This window comes from Vanessa tameamea, chromosome 30, assembly GCF_037043105.1.
Source record: "Vanessa tameamea isolate UH-Manoa-2023 chromosome 30, ilVanTame1 primary haplotype, whole genome shotgun sequence".
Lineage (NCBI taxonomy): Eukaryota > Metazoa > Arthropoda > Insecta > Lepidoptera > Nymphalidae > Vanessa > Vanessa tameamea.
In genome coordinates, this window is record NC_087338.1 from 1,472,292 (window position 1) to 1,499,640 (window position 27,349).

General features: G+C 32.7%; 3 protein-coding genes across 3 annotated transcripts in view; 2 read left to right on the forward strand and 1 right to left on the reverse strand.

The window, feature by feature from the left end:
* Positions 1 to 1,567: 1,567 nt before the first annotated feature.
* On the forward strand, positions 1,568 to 12,852 carry LOC113391610 (uncharacterized). Its single transcript, XM_026627635.2, has 6 exons — positions 1,568 to 1,588; positions 3,838 to 3,938; positions 9,990 to 10,087; positions 11,106 to 11,281; positions 11,958 to 12,124; positions 12,632 to 12,852. Exons 2-6 carry the CDS (start codon positions 3,850 to 3,852, stop codon positions 12,825 to 12,827), a joined length of 726 nt encoding a protein of 241 aa, XP_026483420.2. The 5' UTR covers positions 1,568 to 1,588; positions 3,838 to 3,849; the 3' UTR covers positions 12,828 to 12,852.
* Positions 12,853 to 18,655: 5,803 nt separating this feature from the next.
* LOC113391616 (glia maturation factor beta) lies at positions 18,656 to 23,407 on the reverse strand. The gene is made up of 4 exons (XM_026627643.2): positions 23,198 to 23,407; positions 22,787 to 22,896; positions 21,700 to 21,787; positions 18,656 to 20,239 (listed from the first exon to the last, which is right to left on the reverse strand). Exons 1-4 carry the CDS (start codon positions 23,303 to 23,305, stop codon positions 20,120 to 20,122), a joined length of 426 nt encoding a protein of 141 aa, XP_026483428.1. The 5' UTR covers positions 23,306 to 23,407; the 3' UTR covers positions 18,656 to 20,119.
* A 403-nt stretch (positions 23,408 to 23,810) lies between these two features.
* The window catches only part of LOC113391585 (copper-transporting ATPase 1), a 111,020-nt gene continuing 107,481 nt past the window's right edge, over positions 23,811 to 27,349 (forward strand). Inside the window, exons 1-2 of the mRNA XM_064219957.1 lie at positions 23,811 to 24,106; positions 24,405 to 24,454. Of these exons, the coding sequence (XP_064076027.1) occupies positions 24,442 to 24,454 (13 nt within the window). The 5' untranslated portion in view covers positions 23,811 to 24,106; positions 24,405 to 24,441. The remainder of the gene's footprint in view (positions 24,107 to 24,404; positions 24,455 to 27,349) is intronic.

Genomic DNA, 27,349 nt, shown 5'->3' on the forward strand with positions numbered 1-27,349 from the left:
TTAAAAAAACATAATAACGATTAAATTATCCAACTAATACTGAATAATCGATAAAAAATATACGTTTATTAATTAACACAGATAATCAATAAAATTTATTAAAAAATATTTTTAGGATGAACATGCTTGGACTTAAGCTCGGTCCCCAATGCAGGACTGCTTAAGAAAAATAATTGCGAATACTTACCTCATCGTGAATCTCGCTTATGAAACAGCTATTTTAACTATGCGAGTCTTGCCCTGATGGTACAGTTAAATTATTCACGATTCAAAGACGACTTTTAGTAAAGTTAACTTAAATAAAGTTCATTTAATTTTATTGCCTGTCTTTATTAAAATAATTTATAATTAAAGATAGCCGGTAAATAAATATTTAGCAAAATAAAAAAACATATTCAATTAATAAAATCAAATAATTTTGCTAAACAAATAATGACGTCATGAGCAAGCATCGTTTACGGTCATGGCATACAATGTACCTCGCGTCAACGCTTATAACGTCAAACATAAACGCTCTATTTCAACCGTAACAGGAAAAAAGCCAAATAAACTACATTTGACAGGAAATTGACGCGCCATCATTGGTCGAGAGCTTGATTAATCTATGATATTCACTATAGATTTGCGAAAAATGGCGTTTTGAACGTCGACGAAACTTTGTAAGTAAAATTAAAGTGGAAATAAGTAGTTAAGTGTAATAATGTCGTATTATAAATAAATATATATTAATCATAAACTCTTAGTAGTGCACAATATAGCTGAGTTATTAGCGAATCGTATGAAATACGTAAATCTAAGGTTTGTTTTTTTTTTTTATTTACTTTACGACATTCACGGGCTCACAGTTGCCCGTGCCTTTTTTAACATTTTATTTTTATAAATTGTGGCGTTATTTTATATTTTTACTGAACATCAGCAGATCTTCGCTGGACTTCGAGCTTGTCGTGGAAGACGTGGCCCACACCGACATTTTTTTTTTTTTCAATTTAAAATAATATATAAATAGTCCATAATAAATAATATATGATAATATATAAAAATACTGTATATGGTGATTTATTTTTTATTTTTTAATCCTAATTACTGCAATCCAGCGGGCCCTGCTCCGTGCTCGATCAGAGAGAGCACAGCCTCGGCGACTCTGGTGTCGCGTTTGTGTATAGATGTCTTGAGGCTGTGCTCTAGGATGGTCTTTTCTGAAACACCCGCCGCTCGGCCGATGAATCTGCCGATAGCGCCGCGGCCATCGTCCGTGTATATCCAGTAGTATCTATAAATATATCTGTAATATATTTATAGATACTAATGGAAATACGCCCACATGTGTAATACGTAGACGGTACAAATTTGAATATCAATTATTCACAAACGTAAATTCCTTATCGCGTAGTGATAAGTTATATTTTAAGATAACAATCCAGCAAAATAACGCGGTCGAGATTATAAATCACATACGCATCTCGTAGTCCGGCAAAACAGGTGACTTTATCGAGACGTATTTAAAGAATTCACGATAAATTGTTTTATGACAATAACATACGTTCTTACAAAGTTTTTTTTTGTGTGAAATACAGTTAATAAAAACAATGTAAGTACAGTTTTTTGTATTATTAATTGTGTAATGAGGATTGTTTGATTTACATGTGAAGATGTTCTTTGAATATAATGTTTTCGATTTGTTTACGGACGCCGTGACCGTGAATGCTTTGTGTTTTTTTGTTCTGTTTGAACAACAACATAAAATATAATAGCAAGTAGCTAGAATGTGTTAAATAAATTATTAAATATAAATATGGACGATGAAAATCTATAAGGTAAAACGTAAAACGGGACTCCGTTGTCCGTCTGTCTGTCTGTCACCAGGCTGTATCTCATGTTAGACAGTTGAAATTTATATCTATAATAACAAATACTAAAACGGAATAAAATATATATTTAAGTGGGGCTCCCATGCAACAGATATGTGTTAACACTTTTAAGGGTTTTATGAAAATAAAACGTAGTCCGATAATTGGTACACTTCAATTTATAATATTCGGACAGCGTAACGTTGTGCCGGAATTATTTAAACAGCCGAATGTGCTCCTTTGGCGCGTCCTACCTTCTTTATACAAAGATAACCGGAAGTCAGTTTACGAACTAGTAAGGTTAAATCATTGTTAACAGCGTAATTTATTACTATGATGACTAACGAAATTATTAATAATGAATTACAGAAATAAGGTATTGGTAAATAAATCACTAAGACAAATATAATTGAGAAATAGTTATTATATTCCACAACTGCTGGGCGCCTATGTACTACTTGTCAACACATGACTTTTTTGTGTCTTTAGAACAAATATTATTAAACCAAAGTATATTTATTTCCGACTTACAACTATATAATAATCTTAAAGCATGGCAAATACTTTTCATTTATTTTAATTTTATTAAATATATTACATTATATTGGTTTAAAAATAAAAATGTACTTTATTCGAGTATGTTCGTATCAGTAGTTTGAAATGGTGTATTAATATATTGTATGTGAACCTACCGTCGGTTCTAAATGTAAATTCTACCAAGAATAATCGACAAGAAACTCAGTAGTTAGTCTTTTTCTTCAATTAAATTCACATGAATACGAGAATGTGTAAAAAAATCATCATGCTGAGTTATTCGAGAATTGAGTTATTATTAAAATGAGATTTACATTCGTAATAAACAATAATACATTTGCATTTAATTAACATACCTAGTAATCAATTGTTGAGTCTCTTGCCGGTAGAACATAAAAATATCGAAAAAATCAAAAAACCTAATTAATTTTATTCAAGTAGGCTTTGACAAGCACTTTTGAATCGTCATTTAACAAAGTAAAGCTGCCACCGGTTCGGAATGTAGATTCTACCGAGAAGAACCGGCAAGAAACTCATTACTTACTCAACATCTAAAAATACAGTCATATTAGTTAAATATATATTAGTTATATAAGTATGTTATGTCTCCTGCCTGGAAGTCAAAAAGCATTAACTCCACGCTTTTTTATCATCAATATAATCTTGTATCGAATAAAATGCCTTCTTTAACAATGTATTTTTTACAATTGACTTGTATCTATGAAACGGCAAAGTTAAAAATGTCTGCGGAATTTTATTATAGAAGCGGATACCTTGCCCCAAGAATGATTTATTGACTTCGCGGAGTCCTAATAATCAATTGTTGAGCCTCTTGGCGGAACCTACATTACGAATTGGAGGTAGCATTTAATTTATATATGACGATACAAAAATGGTCGCAAGAGAACCATGTTCATATTTGATTTTAGATTTTAATAACATTAAGTAAATAGACACTGAGATTCAAACTCGTGCAAACACCATTTTTCACGTGCTTTATTTGTGTTTATAATTCATTTGAACCACCGAGCATGGTAACGTTAAACATCGTGAGATGATCATTTGTGGAGCCGAATGGAAAAGTTCCTCACCTACTTCTCTAAAATACTTAGTAGTCGGGCTTAGTGCAAGGTCGTCTGAGTAGGTACCAACCAGCATCAAGAATTATAGAAACAGACATTAGTATTGGTTCGTTCTGGTTTGAAGAGTGAGTGAGCCAGTAACTACTTAGCTCCCGAGGTTGGCGCATTCCTGTAAGGAATGGTTAATATTTGACACAGCGCCAATGTCTAAGGCTGTGGTGACAACTCACCACCAAGTGGTCCATTTGCGTGTCCACCTATCGATATTATAAAAAATCCTTAGCTAACAAGCACTATGATATAAGTTGTTATTTTTTTTAATTTAAATTAACAAAATTGTATGTATTATATTTAAGTAATCCTTTCTGTTACAGACTGATCGTAGAATGCCTTGGCAGAGACCAGAAAATGTGCCATTGGGCAAACTGTGGGGACGATTCCAAGGAAAGGAAAGAAATGGTGTCCCTGGATTAATGTAAATTTTATTTTAACAATACAATGAAAATTTAGATTAGTTTAATGATGATTAAACAAGCTTATTAATATTAAACCTCTGAGTATGAGGTGCGGATCCAAAAATGAATTTTTAATTTTTAAAAATGATTGATCTGAGCACCTCGAGGGCTTACACAATACAGTCTTTTAAATGTTTAAATATAAAGTATTTTGACCATACTTTTTTTAATTACATTCATTTAAAAAATCGCTATGGCCTGTCATTAGCCAAGAACTACTCGAAAGTTAAGGGTGGATTTGATACGTTGCGTAAGGCAGACAGCAGCACCATGATTTTTTTTAAAGATGTCTAAAATTTAATAATAAAATTAAGTCAATTATGTTTCGATGTGCATTGGACATATTTTTTAGTTTATATACGAGTTCGCGAACTATTAAAAAAATGTCTATTAATCATGTTTTGCCGTCTCCCTAATTTTGAGGCTTTACGCTCGAAACTACTCGGCCTTCAGGGAAATCTATCCCTGTAAAAGATTGCGTTAAACGCTCATTGAAAGTCAATATATCGAGTTCATTTTTTTTTTCGATGGCAAAAGAATCAATAAAACCATCGTAATTTTATTTTGATATGAAATATCCATTAGCACGCTTTTGGAGTAATTATGCTATGCTGTCATGCCAGTTACGTTAGCTACAGACGGAGGGCCGAAAAAAAACCAAAAACTATTTAAAAACTAATTTAATTAATTAAAACTAATTTTACAGTTTTCGCTTAACGTCACTAACAACTGTAATACATATTTGTCTGCTAAATTTATTGAGAGGGTCGTCTGTAATTGGTATATTTAATATGGGATTTTCTTGGTCAGTATGTACGGTGGCGGTCGAAGATGTTGATCGGGGTTGTACATGTTCTGAGGGGTTTCCTAAAAGAGAATTTAACTCGTCAATTTCCTCAATTAAAGTTTTAGTTTCGTTCACATGGATTTCAACTCGGGAGAGGGCATCAGCATTGGTATTTACTTTTCCTTACTTATAGATAACTGTGAAGTCGTATTCGCTTAGTCTAAGTCTCCATCTCGTGAGATGAGAACTTGGTTCCTTCAAGTTCATCATCCACTGCAGAGGCTTGTGGTCTGTCAGTATTTTAAATTTTCGTCCAAATAAGTACGGTCTGAAATATTTAGTCGCCCAAACTATGGCAAGAAGTTCTTTCTCAATCGTGCTATAATTTATTTCACTATCATTTAATGTTCGGGATGCATAACTTACGGGTCTGTCAGCTCCTATTGGACCTTGTGATAATATAGCTCCAATTGCTAAGTTAGAAGCGTCTGTTGTCAAATTGAATTCTTTTGTAAAGTCGGGATATTGTAAGATGGGATCATTAGTTGACAGTGTTTTACATTTTTCAAAGCAACTAATATATTCGGGATCAAGTGTAATCTTTTTACCTTTCTTTAAACATTGTGTGAGGGGTTTGGTGATACGGGCAAAATCTGGGATAAATTTACGATAATAACCTAGGAGTCCTAAAAAGTGTTTTATTTCTTTAGCTGTCTTTGGAATAGGATATTTTTTTATTCCTGAAATTTTATCTGGGTTTGGCTTTATACCGTCTCTACTAATAATATGTCTGAGGTATGCTGTTTCCAGCTTAAGGAACTCAGACTTGTCTAGCTGAATCTTAAAATTGGACTCTCGGAGCCTTTGAAAAACCTTTTCTAAATTATTAATATGTTCTTGTAAGGATGTGCTGAAAACTATAATATCGTCTAAGTATACGAGACATATCTCGTTTTGTAAGCCTCGAAGCACATTATCCATCACTCTCTGAAAAGTAATGTGAGTTTTTCAGGCCCATGGGCATTCGAAGGAAATCGAAATGGCCATGTTCGACGTTAAAAGCTGTTTTCGAAATGTCTTGAGGGTCCATTTGTTCTTGATAAAACCCACTTGCCAAGTCAGGGGTGGTAAAGTAATGACACTTCCCTAACTTGTTAAGAACGTTGTTGATGTTTGGGATTGGGTATTTATCATCTATGGTCTTCTCATTAAAGTCCACTACTAGACGCCATTTTTGTTGGCCAGAAGCATCTGCTTTTTTTGGCACTACCCATATCGGAGAACTCCAAGCAGAGTCTGATGGTCTAATAATGCCTTGATCTAACATTTTTGTTATTTGTTCCCTAACCTCTTGTCGGTGTACGAAGGGGTAACGATAGATTTTTCCATGTACGGGGATTTCGTCAGTGGTCTTAATTCGGTGTTTAATTTTATTATTAAATGTTAACGCTTCACCTTCGATATATAAAACGTCCGCGTATTTAGAACAAAGAGTAATAAGATTAGCCTGTTCTTCGTCGTTCAAATGATTCAATCGTAATCGCGATAAAACGTCTTGTACGCGTTTATTATATTGAGTGCACGTGTACTCTACGTTGAAGAAATCAGCCCTCGCCGGTCGGTCAAGCGATAAGATTATATCATTAGGTGGCGGGTACTCGACTTCTACTTAGCCGCGGTAATCAGTTACAGTAGTAATACATTCATGGATAATGCAATTACAAATTAATTGTTCGTTAATAAAAACTTTTCCGTCTTGCGAATTTATAGGAATACGAATTAATTTTGAAGATCCAGCCGGTATTATGTCCTCGTAAAGATTAAGATTACATGAAATATACATACTGATCGGATTTGAGGCGGTACGAGTAATTAAGTTTCCGTTTTTTAAATCAATTTTGGCTTCCCATTTTGTTAATAAGTCTATTAAGCCGTCGAAATAGTTGTGAAATTTATAGATAAATAATTTTATGTTCTCGGGGTCCATAAATTCTTCAAAGCAAGGTAGAGTTATAGAATATTCATTCCTACTTGTCGTGTACACGTTCGTGACTTCAAACGGGTCGTAATTGAGGGGATGATTATAAAAATATTTCGTAACAGCATCAGCGCTAATGAAAGATTGGTTTGCACCAGTGTCAATCAGTAATTTCAGTGGAGGATTTTTAATCTGTATGTATGGGAGTTGTCTTTGTGTTTGTAGATTTAATTCTATTTTGGTTTGGGTAACTTCGGATCCGACTGAAAATCCTGATCGGGACTACAAGGGTCGGATTGTGGTTCGATTTCATTAATCAAACGATCATCGGTCATTTCGTAAAATGTATTAGGATTATTACTGTAAAAGTCAGGTCTGTAGTTAATGTTATAGTCTTCATGTTCACTGTATAGTTATAGTTTTGGTCGTAATAATAGTCAGGGTAATTAAAGTACATGTCTTCATAAGGCGTACATTCGTTCATGTTCATTTCACGCGTTTTAAAATAATGTCATGTCAGTCATGTCCAGTCGTCATTAAGGTATGTGGCAAGGGTTTAGGATTAAAACTTTGCACTCCACTCATATGTTCTGGTTTAGAATTATGAGGTGGATTATCCCTAGGTGGAAAGCGAAAGACGTTACTACGCGGGTTATAATTAGGTGGTTGTGCACTAAATATTTGTCTAGTTCTAGTTTGCATCGGCCTGTTGTATTGGGGTTGACTATGATTAAAATTAAATTTAAAAGGCTGTGGGGTTTGTATAGGGCGTTGCGCTACACGGGCTGGCCAATTAATTATTGGGGGTTGAAACCCTTGAGCTCGAAGATGTGAGAATGGTAAGGGATTAATTTTAGGAGTCGATTGCTGTTTTAGTCCGTCAGTGCGTTGCTGTAAATATGTAATGTTTAATTCTTCTTGTACGTATTCTAAGGTTTTTTCTATAGTTTCGGGGCGCATGCATCGAATTCGTGACCCTAAAGGTTCTTTCAGGCCGCGAACAAATGCCTGCTTAGTTACTTTCTTATAAAGATCGCGCTTAGCTTCTATAGTTGTCTGTATAATCTCATGTAACGTAACATATGTCATTATCGTACTGAAAAGTGTCTGACAATGGCTATACAATTCTTGGGGGGTCCTATTTCCTTGTACGGCTAGCGAAAGGTCATTGTATATGGCTGTTTCGTCCCTTTGGTCCGAGAAATTATTTATTAAAGAACTTCTTATACCGAGCCAACTGTCCGGTATACCATTGGAATTAATGGTCGCAGCGGCAGTTCCCGTGATTTTATTTAGAATCCCGTTTAATAGGCATAAGTTACTTAATTCACTACCAGGTGCATCATTTAAATAATCTGTTACAATTTGATCGCAAATATTCATAAACCTCGTAAGTACATTAGGGTTGCCGTCGAATTCGGGCACAATCCTAAGTATTTTATATATAGTGTCCGGATCCTGAGCAATATTTAAATTTATATAACTATTTGAATTTGTTAACTCTAATTTATATTCTAAAATCCTATTACTGTCTACGCTACGATGACGGGCCTGCTGCGATGCAGATTCCCGATGTCTACAAACTCTGGGACGATGAATCTTGGAGTGGAGGATCAGAGCAACACGAGAATATTTCAAATGTACTCACATTAAATACATCTCTGGTTTCTCCTCCCGAATCGAAGTTTGGATTCTCCTCCCGGTGCTGCAGCTGGTCCGTAGGTTCAGGATACTAGCGATGACCTAACTGTCCCTATTCTAGTATCCCACCGATTGCGCCAGTTACGTTAGCTACAGACGGAGGGCCGAAAAAAAACTAAAAACTATTTAAAAACTAATATAATTAATTAAAACTAATTTTACAATTAATGTACAACCTACTCGATGTGAGCTTTTCAATATATTGATGGGATAAATTATAACAAAAGAAACTTATTAGAAATCGCAATTAAGCATTCTCGATAAATGCACGCCATTGTTCAGTTCGAGGGAAATCTACATCAGCTATCTTCATGGAGCAGGGTTGTGTAACTTGCTGCTCCACTGCAGCTCTTTACATACTCCTCACTATGTGTGGCGAGTATACTACGTGTAATATATATATAACAATACAAATATCAAAATATTCTTTATTCAAGTACGTTTAAATCGTAACGTTATCGTGTTGAATTAAATTTAAAGCTACCACCGGGACTTAGATTCTACCGAGGAGTATCGGAAATAAACTCGAGTAGTCTTTATTTATTTCAGAGTTTTGTGTCAATAAAGTACAATTCAATCTATATATATTCCTCCCGGAAACAAACGAATATGAACTTCACGCTTTTTTATCATGAATTTAATCTTGTATTGAGTAACATATCTTATTTATCAATATGTTATTGATATTAGTTATTAATATTTTATACTTTAGGCCAAGTTGAAAATAACAGTGGAATCTTATTATAGAGACAAATACCGTGCCGTGCAGGATGTATTGACTTTACGAAGTCGCAATCTATATCCTGTTTAAGTTAGCTCGATCTTTTTGACAGACGGACTAGTGATGGGAAACAGAAAACATAACATATAACAGTCGATGGAACGATGGAATGCGTAATTCAAATTAGAATTCAATTTTTTTTTCACTTATTTTTCTTAAAAGAGTTATACCAGCTAAAGAGACCCCAACCAAAAGGACCCCTGTTCGTAACAATAACTTAACAATGATCTTTAATAAGGATTTTTGTAATCGATATTTGTAGCAGTTACTGCCTGTTATTCGCGTCCCTACCGTCCGACCGATGTGACATTGTACAAGCGTCTATTATTTTCAATGTTTCTATTTAAATTTTACTTTGAAGCAATAATATATAATAGAAAAAGTCTTCAAATTTTCGGATAACGCTTGAATCGTTAGGAACTTTTGTATTATATGTATTTTTTAAATATTTTTACAATTTTTAAAATCATTAAATTAAGAAAATAATATGTTCCTCATTGCAAAGTTATGTCGATCAGAAAAAATTACATCTGTCAAAAAGATCAAGCTGTCTTGTACAGGATGTTGGTGTATAATTTTACTTTTACTCCTCGTGTCTATACAAGATTGTCTAGAAATAATTACTTATTTAGGTAATGAAACTCGGGTTTTTCGACAATTTTCTACATACGAATTTTATAGTTTTCTATCATTATATATTTTTTTTCAACTAACGTAACTCTTTTTTGGATTAATTTTCATATATTTTTCCTTTCTATCATCAGGTACCAAATCCGCGACATGGATGAACATTACAAGCAACGATGCTTAGATTTGATGCAGGAGACATTCTTACGGGATGAGCCTTTATGTCAAGTTTTAGGTAATTTATACTGATATTATATATGCGAAAGAAACTCTGTCTGTCTGTCTGTCTGTCACTCTTTCACTACCAATCCAATAAACCGAAAATTTTACGAAATTTGTTATGACGCAAAGTTGAACTCAAAGGACATAGACTACTTTTTTGCCTAACACGTGACAACCTACCCCTAAAACGCGAGCGATGCCGCGGGCGACAACTAGCTAACTATAATTACGGAATCCTCCTTCATAAACCCTTCTCTAACATAGCCTTTGGTGTACCGTCAAATTCAATAGATATTAATCAGAGACAATTTGATTGAGACAAAGACGATTTGACTAGGATTTACTAATTGTTATATTTCTTTAATTATTAAACATATAATTATCTCTCTATCATATGACGACCTCCGTGGTTGAGTAGTGTGTACACCGGTTTTCATGGGTAAGCCACTCCAAAGTCCCGGTTTCGATTCCCGGCCGAGTCGATGTAGAGAAAGTTCATTAGTTTTCTATATTGTCTTGGGTCTGGGTGTTTGTGGTACCGTCGTTACTTTTGATTTCCATAACACAAGTGCTTTAGCTACTTACATCGGGATCAGAGTAATAATAATAATAATAATAATTTCGTTTATTTAAGACAATTAATAGTCCACTTGTTAGTTACAAAAGACACATTACAACTATGTTAGTACAGCAAAAGATATTACGACACAAAAAAGCAGAATACAAAAAAAAAAGAAGGAAATACGTATATTATTTGCTTAACCTAACCTGCCTCACCAGCACGTTAACGAAGTGTTGGAGGGCAGGCTCGGCCAGCTTAGCACTAAACATTTTCAGAATCTTGTTAGGACTCAACCGCACTCTGTTAAGAAGAGATGCAGTTCGTTTTCTTAATATTGCGAAAAAGTCGTCTGTACCCGACTCCACGAACATGGCGGACGCACTACAGAAGCGTTTAAGTCCCAACAATGTTGTTTGTGTAATGTATGTGATGTTGTCCAATATTTATTTAATATTATTTATCTCTACAGATTTGAAAAATGATCCAGAATCAATTGAAACCATTCGAAATAATTGGACGGAAATGTTAAATCAGAAAACGTCAATAGCTTGTTTTACTGAAGAGAATGGCGGACCAAAGGAATTGGTTGGCTTTAATATACTCACAATTTATAGTAAAGATGATGACAAAGAAGACATCGACGAGGTACCAAACACTATTATAAATAAGTCATAAGCAGTTAACCAGATAGTATTTTTCTTGGTACTTAAGGATTATGATTTGGTTTTATAGTATAGGCAGGATATTGACCACCCAACGATAAGTCAATAACAACATCCATAGACATTTTACATCACCAATGCGCCTCCAACCTTGGGAATTAAGACGCTATGTCCCTTTTGCCTGTAACTCAGGCTCACACACCTTTTAAACCGAAATACAAAAATACAAAGTTCTTCTATTTGGCGAAAGAATGTCAGAGTGGTACTTACCCAGTCAGGCTCACAGTTAAAAATCATTTATAAAGAAAGTGTCGCAGATACAATTATTTTCATTTACTATGACATTATTTTGTAATAACTGTATTTATGCTACCACGGAAGATATTGTCTGAAATCTACCTCGATCTAAGTTTCTAAAGATCTCACCAGTGATAAGATCAAGTTTACTTTCCGAAAAAAGAGAAGTACTATTGGTATATGGTATTGTATTTTAAGACTCCTTCTAGACTTGTCTGGCTAACCATCAAGTAATTTTTATTATGAATCGTCACTTTTAGACTATATTCCAGTACTATATTGTTAGTTGCCGTTATGATACTCTTTCTCTTTCTCTCAATTCTTCTTCGCTGTCGTCGAGGACTGAACATGTCTCGTTGCAGGTAAAGGGAGACCAGTGGAGAAAGATTTTAAAAACTTTAACACATGCTGAGAATCTTGTGGATGTGTATTCCAAGTACGATGTGGATAAATATTTATCATCAAGTGGATTGACTGTGTTACCTGGACACAGAGGACAGAATATAGGTGCGAGATTAATAGAAGCCAGGTAAATATTGACCATTTTGTAAATCTGGGACACAAAAGTACAAATGACTAGTAGCCCCATAGACATTGACACTATATTAATTGGAAACCATGTGTGTCACCGACCATAGCATTCAAAATGGCATACGTGAGGTATACATAGCATCGCTTCATTAAACATACAATCATGAACACCTCGATTGCTTACAGAATGGTTAATGGTGGAACTAATATTCTTGGGCGCATTGGCAAAGATAGTCAATACTCCCAAAAATATTTGTTTAATTTTTAACAATGATATTTGTATTTCATGAACTTCAGTTCTCGACACTGTCATGTGACATTCGGTTACAAGAATTCACAATAAGACATTTTGGTTTTTTAGACAGAATTGAGAACCTTTTTGTTTAATTACGAATTATATTTGGGACCGGTCACTTCTTCAACATTACCGAGAGTACAAACCTTTAAATTCAGCAACAAGCCGACGGTAACATCTTCAATACCAATTAGTAATTTAAATTTTCAGGGAGCAACTCTGCAAGGAGTTTGGAATAAAGGCCACGTGCACGGTGTTCACGGCGCAAACATCACAAATATTAGCTGCAAAATGCGGTTACGAAGTTTTAGCAACTTTACAATACTCCGAAATGTTAAAAGAAGGCATCGATTTGACGGGATGCAGTTGTTCTGAAGCTAAAGTTATGGGAATCAAGTTTAAGTGATAACAATTTAGTCTAGAGCATAGAGTTAAGGACAACTATATCATATAACTTCACCTGAAAGTGTACCAAAATTTATTAAATATGGATGCCAGTAAACTGGAAGGACGCAATAGTACCTTGAGCGTACCTGATTGGGATTTATGAATTAGATTAACAAAATAATTTGAGAATAGAAAAGCCAAAACAAAACAAAAAAAAAGTTGGCTCGTTTGTTTTAGTTCTTTTGTGCGACAATATATCTAGACGAATAATCTAAGGCGCGTTCCTTAAAATTTCATCGTCTAACTGCAGCATTGCCATCTTGATTAAAAATATTTGAAGGAAATTTTTTATATACAAAGATTCTTCTTAATTCTACATTTAATATTTTAGAGAAAATAAATACAAATACGATTGGTTATTTTTTATGAAGCGCAACCAAAGTAATATATTTATGTTATTATTTAAAATATTTAGTATTAATGTTGTTATGTAATTTAATACCTTAAAAAACATATATTATTTTATAACCTATGTACTAAAGAAAAATGCAACAGTGTAAATAAATATAATAACTCGTTTCGAATAAGATTGTCACTAAACAAATATAGTAGACGTTATTTTGTATTATCTGTGACCTTTGGTTTTTTTTTTGTTTACGTTGTCAAAACCCGTCAGTTAAGATTTGCTCATAAAAAGCATGCTACTAATACGAGTATGCTATCCAACTGAAAGAATGTGTTTGCAATAAATAGCTCATTTTCAAATAAGAACAAAGTTACATGTCAATGGTCAGGTTTACTAAGATAAACCCTTGTTACACCTAAATTTCAAACTTCATATCAAATTCGGTTTGGCCGTGAAAGCGTACCAAACAGACAGAGTTACTTTCGCATTTGTGATTTTAATATACATTGCATTGTTTAACTACTAATTACACTGTATATATACTTAATTTATTAATTAGTTTTTATATGACATAATCATTTAGCTTAGTACTGTAACATAGCGTGGCGTACTGTCATTTGTCAAAAAATAATCAAAGACAATTTTAAACATTGATAATTTTGCTCCTTTTTTTACTAATTGTTATATTCCTAACAATCCCCTAGCATTCGTAAAGTAGTCAATGGTAAGGACCATTGAGTACTTTCGGTATTGAAAAATGAATTATGAAATTTGATAAAAATTTATGCAGAAATATAGTTATAAGTATTATTATAGTTATAATAAGCTATATGATTTTGAATCATAAAAGCACATTATTGTTTTATTATATTCAAATTAAAAGTCGTAATTTTTCATCTGTATATCACGTGACCTAAAACTCGAGAGCCGTGGCGTGACGTCATATGGGCAAAATCTGTCAGTTCAGTTCAGTGTAAACAGCTAGGTATTGACACCAAATGAATGACTGACAGCGTTTTTCGGGACTAAAAAAAGGTTTAAAATTTAATGTAATTTTATGGCAGAAAGCGTATTTATTTTGCCGAAATAATTTTTTGTAGTTTTTTATTAGGAAAAATCAACATTTTGAAGCACGTTTTCAAACATAGTAGAATACCATATTAATGACCCTAAAATAATAAATGAAAATACCATTAGATCATAATCTATCTCGCGAGAACAACTTATAATCTTTCGGTTAGGTTGCGCAAGAGATACTCAAATCAAATCAAATCAAAAATCTTTATTCAATATAGAAGTGTTTACACTTGCTTATTGATTGTCAAAAATCTACCACCGGTTCGGAATTTAGCACCTCGGACCTGAGAAGAACCGGCGAAAGAAACTCAGCGGGATATTTTTTTTTTTTTTTTTCCATTTTGCATGTACAATAATAATTATATTTTAGTTATTTGAAACAGCCTGGAGGCGATCATTTTTTGTTTTGATATTCACTGTTAGGAATATTACATATTAGTAAAAAGTAGTAATGTCTAAATCTAATTACCTTTGATTAGACAACATTAAGAACTCAACAGTGTTAATTATACATTCATTCAATATATGATCTAGCGAAAAATAATGCGTTCGATTGTAAGCAACATGGTAGGTACGGTTCACAATATTATAACAATTTACAATATCGCTAGAGAGGTTGTAATGACAGAATTTAAAATGTAGAAGTTATAAAATATTTGTGCTTATAACTGACAGTAGTTTTCAGTCCATCATCTTAGTTTACAATTATAAATATTTATTTTACTTAGAAAGAACATATAGCCTATTCAAATCGAAGTGGGAATAAAGATAAACAAACCTTAGATTTACGTATTTCATGCGATTTTCTAATAGCTCAGCTATATTGTGCACTACTGAGAGCTTATGATTTATATATCTTTATTTATAATACAACACTAATATACTAAAATACGTATATTCACTTTGATTTTACTTCCAAAATTCCGATAAGTTTTGTCGACGTTAAAAACGCATTTTTTTCGCAAATCCATAGTGAATATCATAGATTAATCAAGCTCTCGACCAATGATGTCGCGTCAGTTTGCTGTCAAATGTTGTTTATTTGGTTCTTCCCCTCTATGTTTGGAATAGAGTATAGGTGGTTCAAATCCATATATGTATATATGATAACGAAACGGTACAAGTTCCCTGTAGCTCACTTTATGAATAGATTTTGATTTTTTTTTTATCTTTTTACATATAAAATAGGTTTGATTTAACAGTATAAGTAGGAATAATATTTATATTTTGCACTAGTTATCGCCCATAGTTGCGCTCGCGTTTTAGGGGTCGGTCGCGTTTCAGGTGTTGTCATAAAGAGCCTATGGCCTTAGTTAGAATTGTAACCAAATTGCATCAAATTCGATTCAGTGGTTTGACCGTGGAAGCGAAGACAGACAGACCGACAGTTTCTTTCGCATTTATAACATTAGTATACAATAGGTATAACCTACTTATGAATAATTTTATTACGAAAATTAACGGTTTTAGATTCTTTATATTCTAAACTTATGGAAATTGTAGGTTTATGATTAAGGGATTTCCCTATAGGGCAAATTCGAAAACGGAACCACAAAATTTGATGAGAGATTTTTTAGTAGTTGCACCTACATGGGAACCCTCCACGAGATTTAAAAAATTCAAAACGTGTCCTTCGCAAATTGCAAAAAGGACTTCGTTTTATATTATATATAGATAAATACAATTAATATTAGGTGGTAAATAAAAACGACTTACTTTATAAGTTTTATTTATTGTAATAGAGAAATATACACAAAATAATTTATTATAAATAAATTTGTTATCAAAACCTTTATTAATTTTATTTATTCGTCTTAATTTAATACTTAATCAATACAAACAACAAAAATTGTCATGCTCATATAAATGCAGGAGAAAAAAAGGGGGGAAATTAATTATATTATAATATAAAAGAGAATGACATTAATTATATTTGATAGTATAAATAACAAAATACTAATGTTAAAATCAGGAGGAATCCCCTTTCCAACTAAACTAATTAGTTGGTTGGAAAATTGGGTGTAACTTCTGCGTTGATTGTTATAGTACATTTTGGTTAAACCAACGTGCGTGACGTCACAGTCATGTTTATTTATTTTTTCAATAAATGGATGACCTATTTATTGATAAAGTTAAGCTAACGCATATTAAGCTTTATAATATAACCACAGATTATAATAGATCATAGGCATAAATGTCAGAAGTTAAATTTCGAATGTATATTTTTATCCAATCACAGATCAACCCATAAAAATACTTAAAAACAGTTATTTTTGTGCTTTAATATAATAATTTACAATTTCATCCAAAAATTTCTCCATTTTAAGCTAAATTATATATTAGACAATTGTTATACCTTCAAATTCATTCTATATATGATAAACTTATGAATAAAAAAATTACAAATTATTTCCAGATTTTCGAGCTCTGTGTAAAGTATACAGGGATATTTATAATTCGACGAATTCCCGTTAAGAGATCAATGGGGGTGACTGTTTGCAAAAATGAACCATTTATGAGTTATTACGTTTTCAGCATTTTTACAAGTAAGTTTTTCAAAAATGCATCTTCCAACATGTATTTAAAGCCATTGAGTCGTTTTCTAATCGTTGCGGGCGAGGACCCATTCCACGGCCTTTCGCATTCCATGTCCAGGGTCACATGAAATCCCTAGTTTACGACGCCTGTGTCATCCGCGCAAGACCTCAAGATTGATGATTGACTTCTCCTAACGGGAATACGTTGAATTACCAATAACTGTATAAATATATTCAAAAAAAAAAAATCCATCCAAAGGTTGGTTTTGATAATATTGCTTTATGGTATATATACCTATACAATTATTTCACACTAATATACTAATGCGTTACGATGGAAATTGTTGGCAATTTATGTTTGCAACTGCAATTAAGGATGTCTCTAATTTATTTTTAGTATTTTTTTTAAATTTGATATATGGCAAGAACAAAATTTTCTTTTATATTTATGTGAGCAATGATCGTCGGCAACTTTTTTTTTAATATGTTTTATTTAGGCGGACGGGTTTTTGGGCCGTTGATGGTAAGTGGTCACCACCGCCCAGATAAAGAAAAATTCAATTCATCAACCTTGGGAACATAAGTTAATTACAGATTCGTGTCACCAAAACGATAGCAATGTCACTTATGGAGACACAGCTTTACAAGTTTGATTTCATTTATTTTAAATCTAAATCTTATATCATACAATATATGTGGATAGTTTTTAATTTTACAAACAATTAACTGTAAAAAAAATGTGCAAAGAAGTGAGTAGTGGCGTTTTCTATAGCCTTAACCTATAGCTTCCCTCAATAAATGGGCTATAAAACACAAAAACATTATTTCAATTTTTTTTATAGTACCTGAGACATATTCATTCTTTTCTCAGCTCTATATAAACATAATACTAGTAGTCGCTCGCGGCTTCGCTCGTTATCGCTCAATCTTGCTTCATAACAAATTACATCAAATTCCGTTCTGTGGTTTGACCGTGAAAGAGCAAACAGACAGACCGACAGAGTTACTTTCGTATTTATAATATTAACATATCCTTAGACCATAATAAGCAAGCACATAAAAAAAATAATAATCTGTAGCCTAGTTCTAAAAGGGTCAATATCAAAAACCTTTAATAATCATAATCAGAACTGATACAGTGAACGGATATCGGTTGTTTTATATAACATATGCCTTTTTTGTATTATACTGTTGGTTAAGCTTATGCCGATTTGGAACAAATTCATTAATTATTGCAACGAAGTTCTCTAACGCGACTTACAGTAAAATGAACTGCCACGTATCGTCACGAAACGAAAACCCGTTATCCCCTCTCTCTTTCTCACAGTCTCGTTCTGTTACATACGAATTTTATAGATTTTATATAACTCAAACTTTTTTAATAACAATTTAATCTCTTATCATTTAATAAGTCTCAATATTGTTGATTTATTTCATTGTCTGTTATTTAATATCTAATATATAGGGGAAAGCAACTTCGTCCCAACCGGGTGTCACGTGACATCTTTTTGTTTTTAAAATATTTTTGAAGTCGTATGGGGTCGATTGAATTTTACTCAAAAATCTACTTTGATCCTTTTAGCACCAGGCAATAATAGAGTATACTTAAATTAATGTCTTTTAAACGTGAAAACTCATTTTGGTAATTTCGTTATTAATTAATGAGAAGTTAAATAATTAATTAATTTAATATTAATTTTCTTCGGAATGTAATATTACAATATTCCAATTGAAGGAGTAAAGTTTAACAGACCTTAGCTTTACATATTCCATGCGATTTGTTAACAACTCTGCTCTAAGCACTACAAAGAGTTCTTGATTAATAAATCTTTATTTATAATACAACACTAGCACACTTAACTACTTATATCCACTTTAATTTTACTTCCAAAGTGCTGATGACAATTTCCTCGACATACAAAACGCAATTTTTATTTTTGATACAACTCTACAATAACAACCATAGATTAATCAAGACATCGACCAATGACGTCGCGTTATGAATATCATAGATTTATCTCGACCAATGATATCGCGGCAATTCAAGGTCAAACTTGTTTACTCCTCCTGTGCTTGGAATAGGCTTTAGCAAGGAATGACTTTTTTTATTATAGGATTGTAGCAATGCCCCAAATTAATTAAGGAATTACTAATATTCCTATTTACCCCTCCGTTTAAGCTTATCGCTTGTGTGGAGTGGGGACGACAATAGCCCAAGGATTGTATCGATCCGACCTTTTACATCGCTGGGCCGTAAACCATTGGACTATTGACGTTTACAATAAATTTATAAATTTCGTTTTGCAATATACTATCAAAATGCTTATAAAACCTGTATTATATTTAGAATTAATATATATTTTTTAATAATTTCTATACTTTTATATCGTAGGGTTATTATCGACGCTGTTCTTGTAAATCAGAAAATGTTAACTACACTACTGGAATTACATTAAACTAGATTTAACGGGTTTTGATTGGTTGATTTAACAATGCAGTTATTATCAACGTCATAAATCGACGGATAAAATGACAATAGAAATATTAGTTATTCTTAGTATATTATTTAATTTTATTGCTCATTTAGTAAATTTCTAAAAAACCTATTGTTAGATGATACTGGATGTGTTAAGAGCAATTACAGTTTAATTTAAATCGGTCCATATCTGTCTGTATTTGATACGACTTTTCGTCCGCGACTTGCCTCGCGCGTGGGGGTGGGATCGGATGTTAGTAGGCGTGTGGTCGATAAATCGAAACACATCTAAAATCGGATGTCTTCGGAATATCATATGTCATCGATTTGATGTTTGCATGTTTGAAAAGCTATGAATATTCGTGCTGTCTCTCTTCAACTTTACAGTAACCCATCTGTGAGAAAGAGATGAAGCGAATGTTAAATCGATTTCGATAACATATTCGTTTCATCTGTTTTTCACATATCGTACAATGTATCGTTCAAGGACAGGGCGTTATCTTAAATCGGTCAACATCGTTATTTAATCCAAATCCGTTACACAACCGATGTCACAAAAATCTGATATCGCCCATGCCTAGGTGTTAGGTACCCTATCTTTTTCTAAACCATTCACAACGCAACGCAAAGTCAGTATCGTCGCAACGTCATATTGCTAGTTGAGTTTAATATGTGATATCAATAACGTTAACGACAATAGCCCTACGATTTATAAATTATAAAAATATAGAAATTATTGGCAACACTTTCGAAATACTCTTAAATAATCTTACGTAATATGACTATATTGGTCAATAGCCCTAATAGTTTAAGTTCTATTTCCTCAGTTTCTCGATGAGCCATTCGCTGGTGAGTTCATCGATTTCTCTGACTTCCAACAGCCGAGGAGCGCCGACGGCCGCAGCCAGAGCTCGTTGTGTTCCCGCGTACATTACCTGAAAATACAAAAACAATACGAAACTATTTTAAAACGTTTGGGCTATCCAACATTTATATCATCGCCAAACTGCAGTGGCGGACTAAGCCCGTCAGATGTCCGGGGCAGCAAAGACTAATAAGCGCCCCCAGCTTTAACAAAAAATGAATTTTTACAAGTTATTTATTCAGTTTACATTTGTGTGTATAAATGTTTATTTTTATTATATATATATATTTATATTTATGTGTAAAATGTCTAGACTAGACTGCCTGTAGAGTGTAGTGTTTTGATCTTGATGAAATTATGTAAGTACTAAGCACATTTTTAGAATCTTGTTTGGGATTTGATTAGGGGAACACGGATGGATTTGGGGGCTCCCAATACTGGAAGGCCGGGGCGAGCCGCCCCTTCTACCCCCCGGTTAGACCGCCAAACAGCAATACTAGTTTTCTGTCATCTGGTTTGAAGGGTGAGAGTGAGCCATTCTAAGCACATGGGGGGACATAACTTAAAAATATCATATCAAAATCTTAAATCCCAAATTGGTTGCGCATTGGCGATGAAAGTGATAGTTAATATTTCTTAGTGCTGATATCTATGGACGTTTTTACCAAAATGTGGCCCAAAAATAACCTATCAAAGCGAATCTGTTCAAGCGTTGCCTAGTCTATGTAAAATTCTTAGGGTCATTTATTACTTCGAATTTTCACGTAAACTACTCTTGGGTTCTTAAATAAACAAAAATTACAAGACATCTGTGCATTTCTCGATTTTAAAAAATTGATTGTGGAAAATTGACACAAAAACCGACTTCGTTAACTCTTGACTCTAAACGGTCTTAAGAAACCGAAGGCGGCCAGGCCACCGAGTTTTAAATTTGTACGTACCCCTGAGCGAGTTGCTGTGCCCCCAGCTAGCCACTGAACCAATGAGGCAATCATGTATAATGCACAGATTGAATGATTACCTCAGTGGTCTAATGGTTAGATATTTATATATTTTTTATGGCATTCGTTGGTGGACGAGGATATGGGCCACCTGATGGTAAGTGGTCACCACCGACCATAGATAAAGGCGCTGTAAGAAATATTAACCTACATCAACCTTGGGAACTAAGATGTTATGTCCCCTGTGCCTGTGAATACACTGGCTCTCTCGCCCTTCTAACCGGAACACAACAATACAGAGTACTGTTATTTGGCAGAGTACTGATATGAGGCTGTAGATCCAGATGTCCTAGGTTCAAACCAAGGAAGTACACTCCCATGCTTCGGAAAGCAAGTAAAGTTGATCCTGCGCCTGAACTCTTTCAGGATTTGGCATCCTATCGGATTACGAGAGTGCACCTGTGTTTGCACACACACTGTGCACTGTCATGTCTTGCGTAGTTGGCTGATCTCCCTTGACATTAGTCGCCGTGACCGAAATCAGCCAGGACGACATCATCATCGATGCAAGATTTTTTTAACCGTTTACCTGAAGTTCCATGTGGGCATCGCGAGGTGTATAGAATATGAAACACATCGGAAATGATGTCCGTCCGTCACTGTGTTCCAATTTATAGCTGTAACAGAAATTATACATATCATTATTATAATAAGTAATACTTTCTTAGGAACATTATGAAAAAAAATAATTTATTATAATAACAGTAATAATTTTATTCATTATTTTGTATTTAATTATAATTAGCTATTTTCATGCAATGAACCATGATGGACATCGACAAACCAATATAATAATAATTAGAAGATAAAACTAATGAGAACATGCACTGGCCTTCACTGATAGTGAACTTGAATCATGAATATTACTGGAATAGTTATCAATTACAATTTTATACTACATATAAATAAAAGTGTATCATGCAATTTTAAACAAATTCAATTTGTATCGTTGTTTCTTGGTGGTAATGCCACCTGATAGGAAGTAGTCACCACTCGCCACTGTTTATACATTTTGGTAATGTAAGAAATGTTAATCATTCTTCATTTCACTGATGTACCACTAACATAGGGAACTAAGACCTTACATCCCTAATTTAGGTATACTCTATTCCAACCGTAACAGGATAAAAGGTAAATAAACAACATCTGACAGCAAATTGACGTGATATCATTGGTCGAGAGCTTGATTAATCTATGTAATTAATAATATATTCTGTATGGATTCGCGAAAAAATTGCATTTTGAACGTCAACAAAACTGTTATCAGAATTTCGAAAGTAAAATTAAAGTGGAAATAAGTAGTTAAGTGTTAAGTCTTCTATTATAAATAAAGATATATTAATCATAAACTCTTAGCAGTGCACAATATAGCTGAATTATTAGCAAATCGCATGAAATATGTAAATCTATGGTTTGTTTATCTTTTTTCCTGCTTCCATTGGAATAGGCTTTAGTTACACTTGCTTACTAACCCTTAAAACCTGAATGCAACGATACAAAGTATAGCTGTTTGGTGGTAGTTGGAAGAATATATGATGAGTGGGTGATACCAACTCATACCTGCACAAAACCCTACCATCAAGTAAGATTTATTGAAATATGAATAAAATTATCACCTATAGACAATGAATCGTGGCTGATGTGATGGAAGGATGTCCTGCAGCTCTTCAAGTTCAACATTTTCAAGTTCCTCATCAACTTCCAATGCTTGTTTTTCTCTGTTTACCTAAAATAATATCTTTAATTTAAAAAAAATACATTATCGATAAGGTTTTATAATATCATTAGCTGCATTAGCGATAAACATTCACATCGATGATTAATTGCCGGCAATTTAACTTTCATCGTTTAATGGAATATTTTTGGATATGAAACCTTAGAAGTTGTTACGAGTTTTAGACGTCGAAAATGCTGTAAATTTGCATGTTCATAATTCAAATTACACTATTACGGTATTAATTACGTTTGTAAGTCATTTCATACAATCAAAAAGAATTTGCAACATTTCAAAAATAATAAATAGTTACCTTCAGTATCAACGCAGAATTTGTTGTGTGTTTTTGAAACCTAAACTTTTTCAATACATCCTTGACATCATCACCAATATCACAAACGTTGACGTTTTGACCAGACATCTTTCAATATTTAAAAATAACAAAAGTTAAAATTAGTTTATAAACTGCGGAAACTCCACCTAAACTAAAACCTATTCATGCGTCAACAATATAATTTCTGACAGGCGACAGCTGTGAGCTGATTAGAATAGATAAGCCTTGCCAGTGTAAAAAAATATATACGAAACATATTCATATTCGATAATATCTTACATTCAAACAAAACGAGTTTTTTAATATACAATATTATTTTCTAAATATAAAAATCGTCATAAATCAATTAAATAGTGTGAAACACAAAATATAATTATATATTATTACAGCAACACAAGCAGTAATTTCAGTAGTTGAAAGTAAAATATTCGCAAAGTCCGTTTATTTATATGTAATTCTCAAATATTTTATTATATAATTTTTAGTTTTATTCCAATTATTAGTAAATCTGTTAATTACTTAAATATGAAACGGAATGCTAACAGCTGACATATTTTTGTATATAATAGATGAATTCTGAATTGTCAACACTTGACAGTAAAGTATGCCTATTGTATTGTATGTCAAATCGTTCATATCAAAAGAATTCCATTAAAATAGATTTCTATTAAAAATACCTCGTTTTTCGATTCAGTATAAATATTTAAGAATAGGAAGACTCAAAACTTGTATGTGCTGTGCATAGAAACTCATAAAATCTGTGCTACGTTTAGTTATTTCAAAAGTGTAATGTATTTTTAAATTTATCTTTTATTCCGCGATTTATTTGCGATTGTGGCGTTTATGTGTCCTATTTAGAGGTCAATAACTTTCTCATACAAATTTTGTGTAAGTTATTTTAAGTCTCCTACTTAATGGGTTTGATAATTATACTTATTGCCTATAAGTTAAAAAAATACTTTCACTGTTTTGACAGATCGTATTGTCAATAAAAAAATCGAAAGTAAGAGGATCTATACTTTACAAATTGCTCTGTTATAATTATTGTTGTGATAATTAATATTTATTATTTTTAAACAATTAAAAGTCATTTAATTAAATTATATGATATTACTAACTTTTTCAACAATTTAAATTTGTATTGAGTACAATGTGCTTTGTTTGTAAACTTTGTTTTTTTTTTCAGGTTCAATATTAAAGGAATGAATTGAATAAAAACAATCATGGATACTCCAAGTAAGTAAATATTTTTTTAAATTAAAATGTACATTTAATTTATTAAAAAATATCAAATCATATTCAAAATATACAACTTAGAAAAAATTTAATGTACTTAAGTCCTTATGAAATTAAACTTTTTTTTAAATATCAAAATTGAATTAAGTAACAAATTATGACAAAAAAATTAACATATATATAAATAAATATATATAAAATTCTTAGATTTATATGTAAATTCAAGTAGCATATTTTTCATGGCTACTTGACATTTAAGAGTTAGAATATAGGATATATTTTATCAATACAGATAATAATAAGTGTTTTAAACTGATAAATATCTTAAGGATAAGTACTGACACTGTTACTACATAATTTATGATTTTGATTGTCGTCAAGTGGGTTCTTTGATTAATTAATGAGACTATACTAAACATATTACTATACATTTTTAACCTGGCTTTAATTGCCTGAAATAAAATACTAGTAGTCTAGTCTAAGTGAAATGCTTCTGAGCCAATTGCATAAAAATTGTACAACATACAAAGGATTTTCAGTTAGACAGAGGAATTTATGAGGTATTTTTCCTATGCATCTTGTGACATATATTAAAAATGAATATATATATAAATTTTGTAATATAGTAAATATTTATTTATTAATATAATATATTAAAAAAAATTAACTAATTTAAATAAATTATTAGTACCAAATGAAGTTAATAAATAGTATTCTTGAAATGAAAAGTAATTATATTATGATTTGAATATACATAGTTATTTTATTAAATTAAATCTTTTTTAAACCAAATTTATTTATGATGGACAAACTATTTATTCCTAATGTACAATCTTTATGCAATTGACTCTTATATAATAATATAGTTCTATTGGTAATCATAATTTTTCTGATTAACTTCTACACATCACAGTTCAGACAATTCCCACAAAATGTATACCTGAAACCTTCGTGAAAAACTTTGTCCATTAGTGAAAACAATATGAAAATCTGTTTGACATTATTTGAGTTTATTACAGATGCAGTGGTAGAATTTTATTTTGTAATATATAGTAATTATAGAAAAATATTAAAATCAAGAAAATTTCTTATTGGAACTGACTATATAAGACACGTTTACTTCTAGAAGAGAATTCTTCCGACACGGCCGAGAAGGAAAATGTAATTTAGATGAGAGATGTAGTCCAGTGGTTGGAACATGTGCATACCTTGCTCCTCGGTGAAGGAGAACATTGTGACGAAACCTACATGTGTATAATTTCAATGAAATTCTTTCATGTGTATCCAAGTCACATTGGAACAATCGTTGATTAAGCTCTTAACTGTCTCCTCGAAGAGAGAGGACCCCTAAGGCTTAGGTTTTATTTACAGGCCTTTAATTTAATTTTATATATATATATATACAATATACATACAAACATACAAAAATAAAGATACTATATAGAAGAATGTATGTCAACATCAATGGTCGCATATCATATTAAATTACTACCATCGTAGAATATATAATATCTGTAGTTGATTCACAAGTGTGTGCATTGACACATATCTGAAACTACCAGTCCGAACATCGTTCTGTGATAAGCTGTCACCTTGTTTGTAGATTTAGGGCCCTGTAATTGTCCCGCTGTTGGTCATCCTCTCGTATTGAGTATGATTTTGGAGCTTGTAACACCACGCCACTCCGAGGGATTGTAAATATGTCTCAGAATTTAATTCAAGACGTACCAGTCCTCGCGACATTTCCCTTGAGTTAGAAAAATAGGAAAACGGTTGAACGCCAACGATTACGTTTCGATTCGATTGCGACAAACTATCAATTTGTTAGCATTTGCTAAAAGTTAATAAAATAATGGTTTTTTGATGTTTATGGGGGTATAAACCACGGCGCATTGAGCCATAATAATGTATAGCCATCATGTTTTCGGCTGATGACACCTTGAACTTCTTAGCGTGGTTTCTGTGCCATCGCGAGGAGTCCGTTTTCACTCAGGTTCAAAATAATGAACTTGTCATACATCCGCAGTTACATTTTATAATCGAGGTAGAATCCGCACTGTACGACTCCAAGAAATGTTAGGATATGTCAATTTGCTGTCGGTTTTGATGTGCTTTTATCAGTTTGGTCACTCTTGTACTGACTTTTCTTGTACCAAGATTATCGTTTAAGATCTTAAAGGTGTTATCAAACGCTAAAAATGATGCAAATAGCTGTTTTTAATATTTTTTTCGACATTTTCGACGAAGTCTGACTCAGCCACAGTCGAGAGTACGGTGGACGAACACCGTTCAATTAATTCTCAACCTCATTTTAATAGTCAGTCAGTTTCTTCAACGGCTTCCATTTTACTAATCATTTGAGCTGACATCTTAGCTAGGTCTAGATTTTCGTCAGGGCGCGTTGTTCAAACTTTCTTTTTCTATTTTTTAAATTATGTTTTATCTTAGAAATGTGCTTTTTTGTATCTATCTTTAATTTGTGTTTTGTTTTTGTGTGGCTACCTACATCTAGGCAGCATCACAATTTAAATATAAAGGGAGTGTTAATTGTTTTCTTCGAATACGTGATTTCATGGCCGGTCTGTTTATTATCGGATCGTCTCTGCAATAAATCGCCATTTTTAGGTTGTAGTCCAGAATCTCCTCGGTAGTCGCCATTTCTGCCCTCAGTTTTCTTTCGTAGAATTTTTTTTGGATAGTCCGTTGGATAAATAGTATTAATAGTTTAATTAGTTCGAAATTTAAATGTGACCATATCAGTACGCCCACTCTTTCCTCTTCATTCCATGGTCTTTCCGACCTCTCCGTGTAACTACGGGCTATCTATACCTGACAGATAAGAGCTGCGTTTGTTTGGACGCCGTATTTTTTTATCAGAGCTCACGATAACGAATC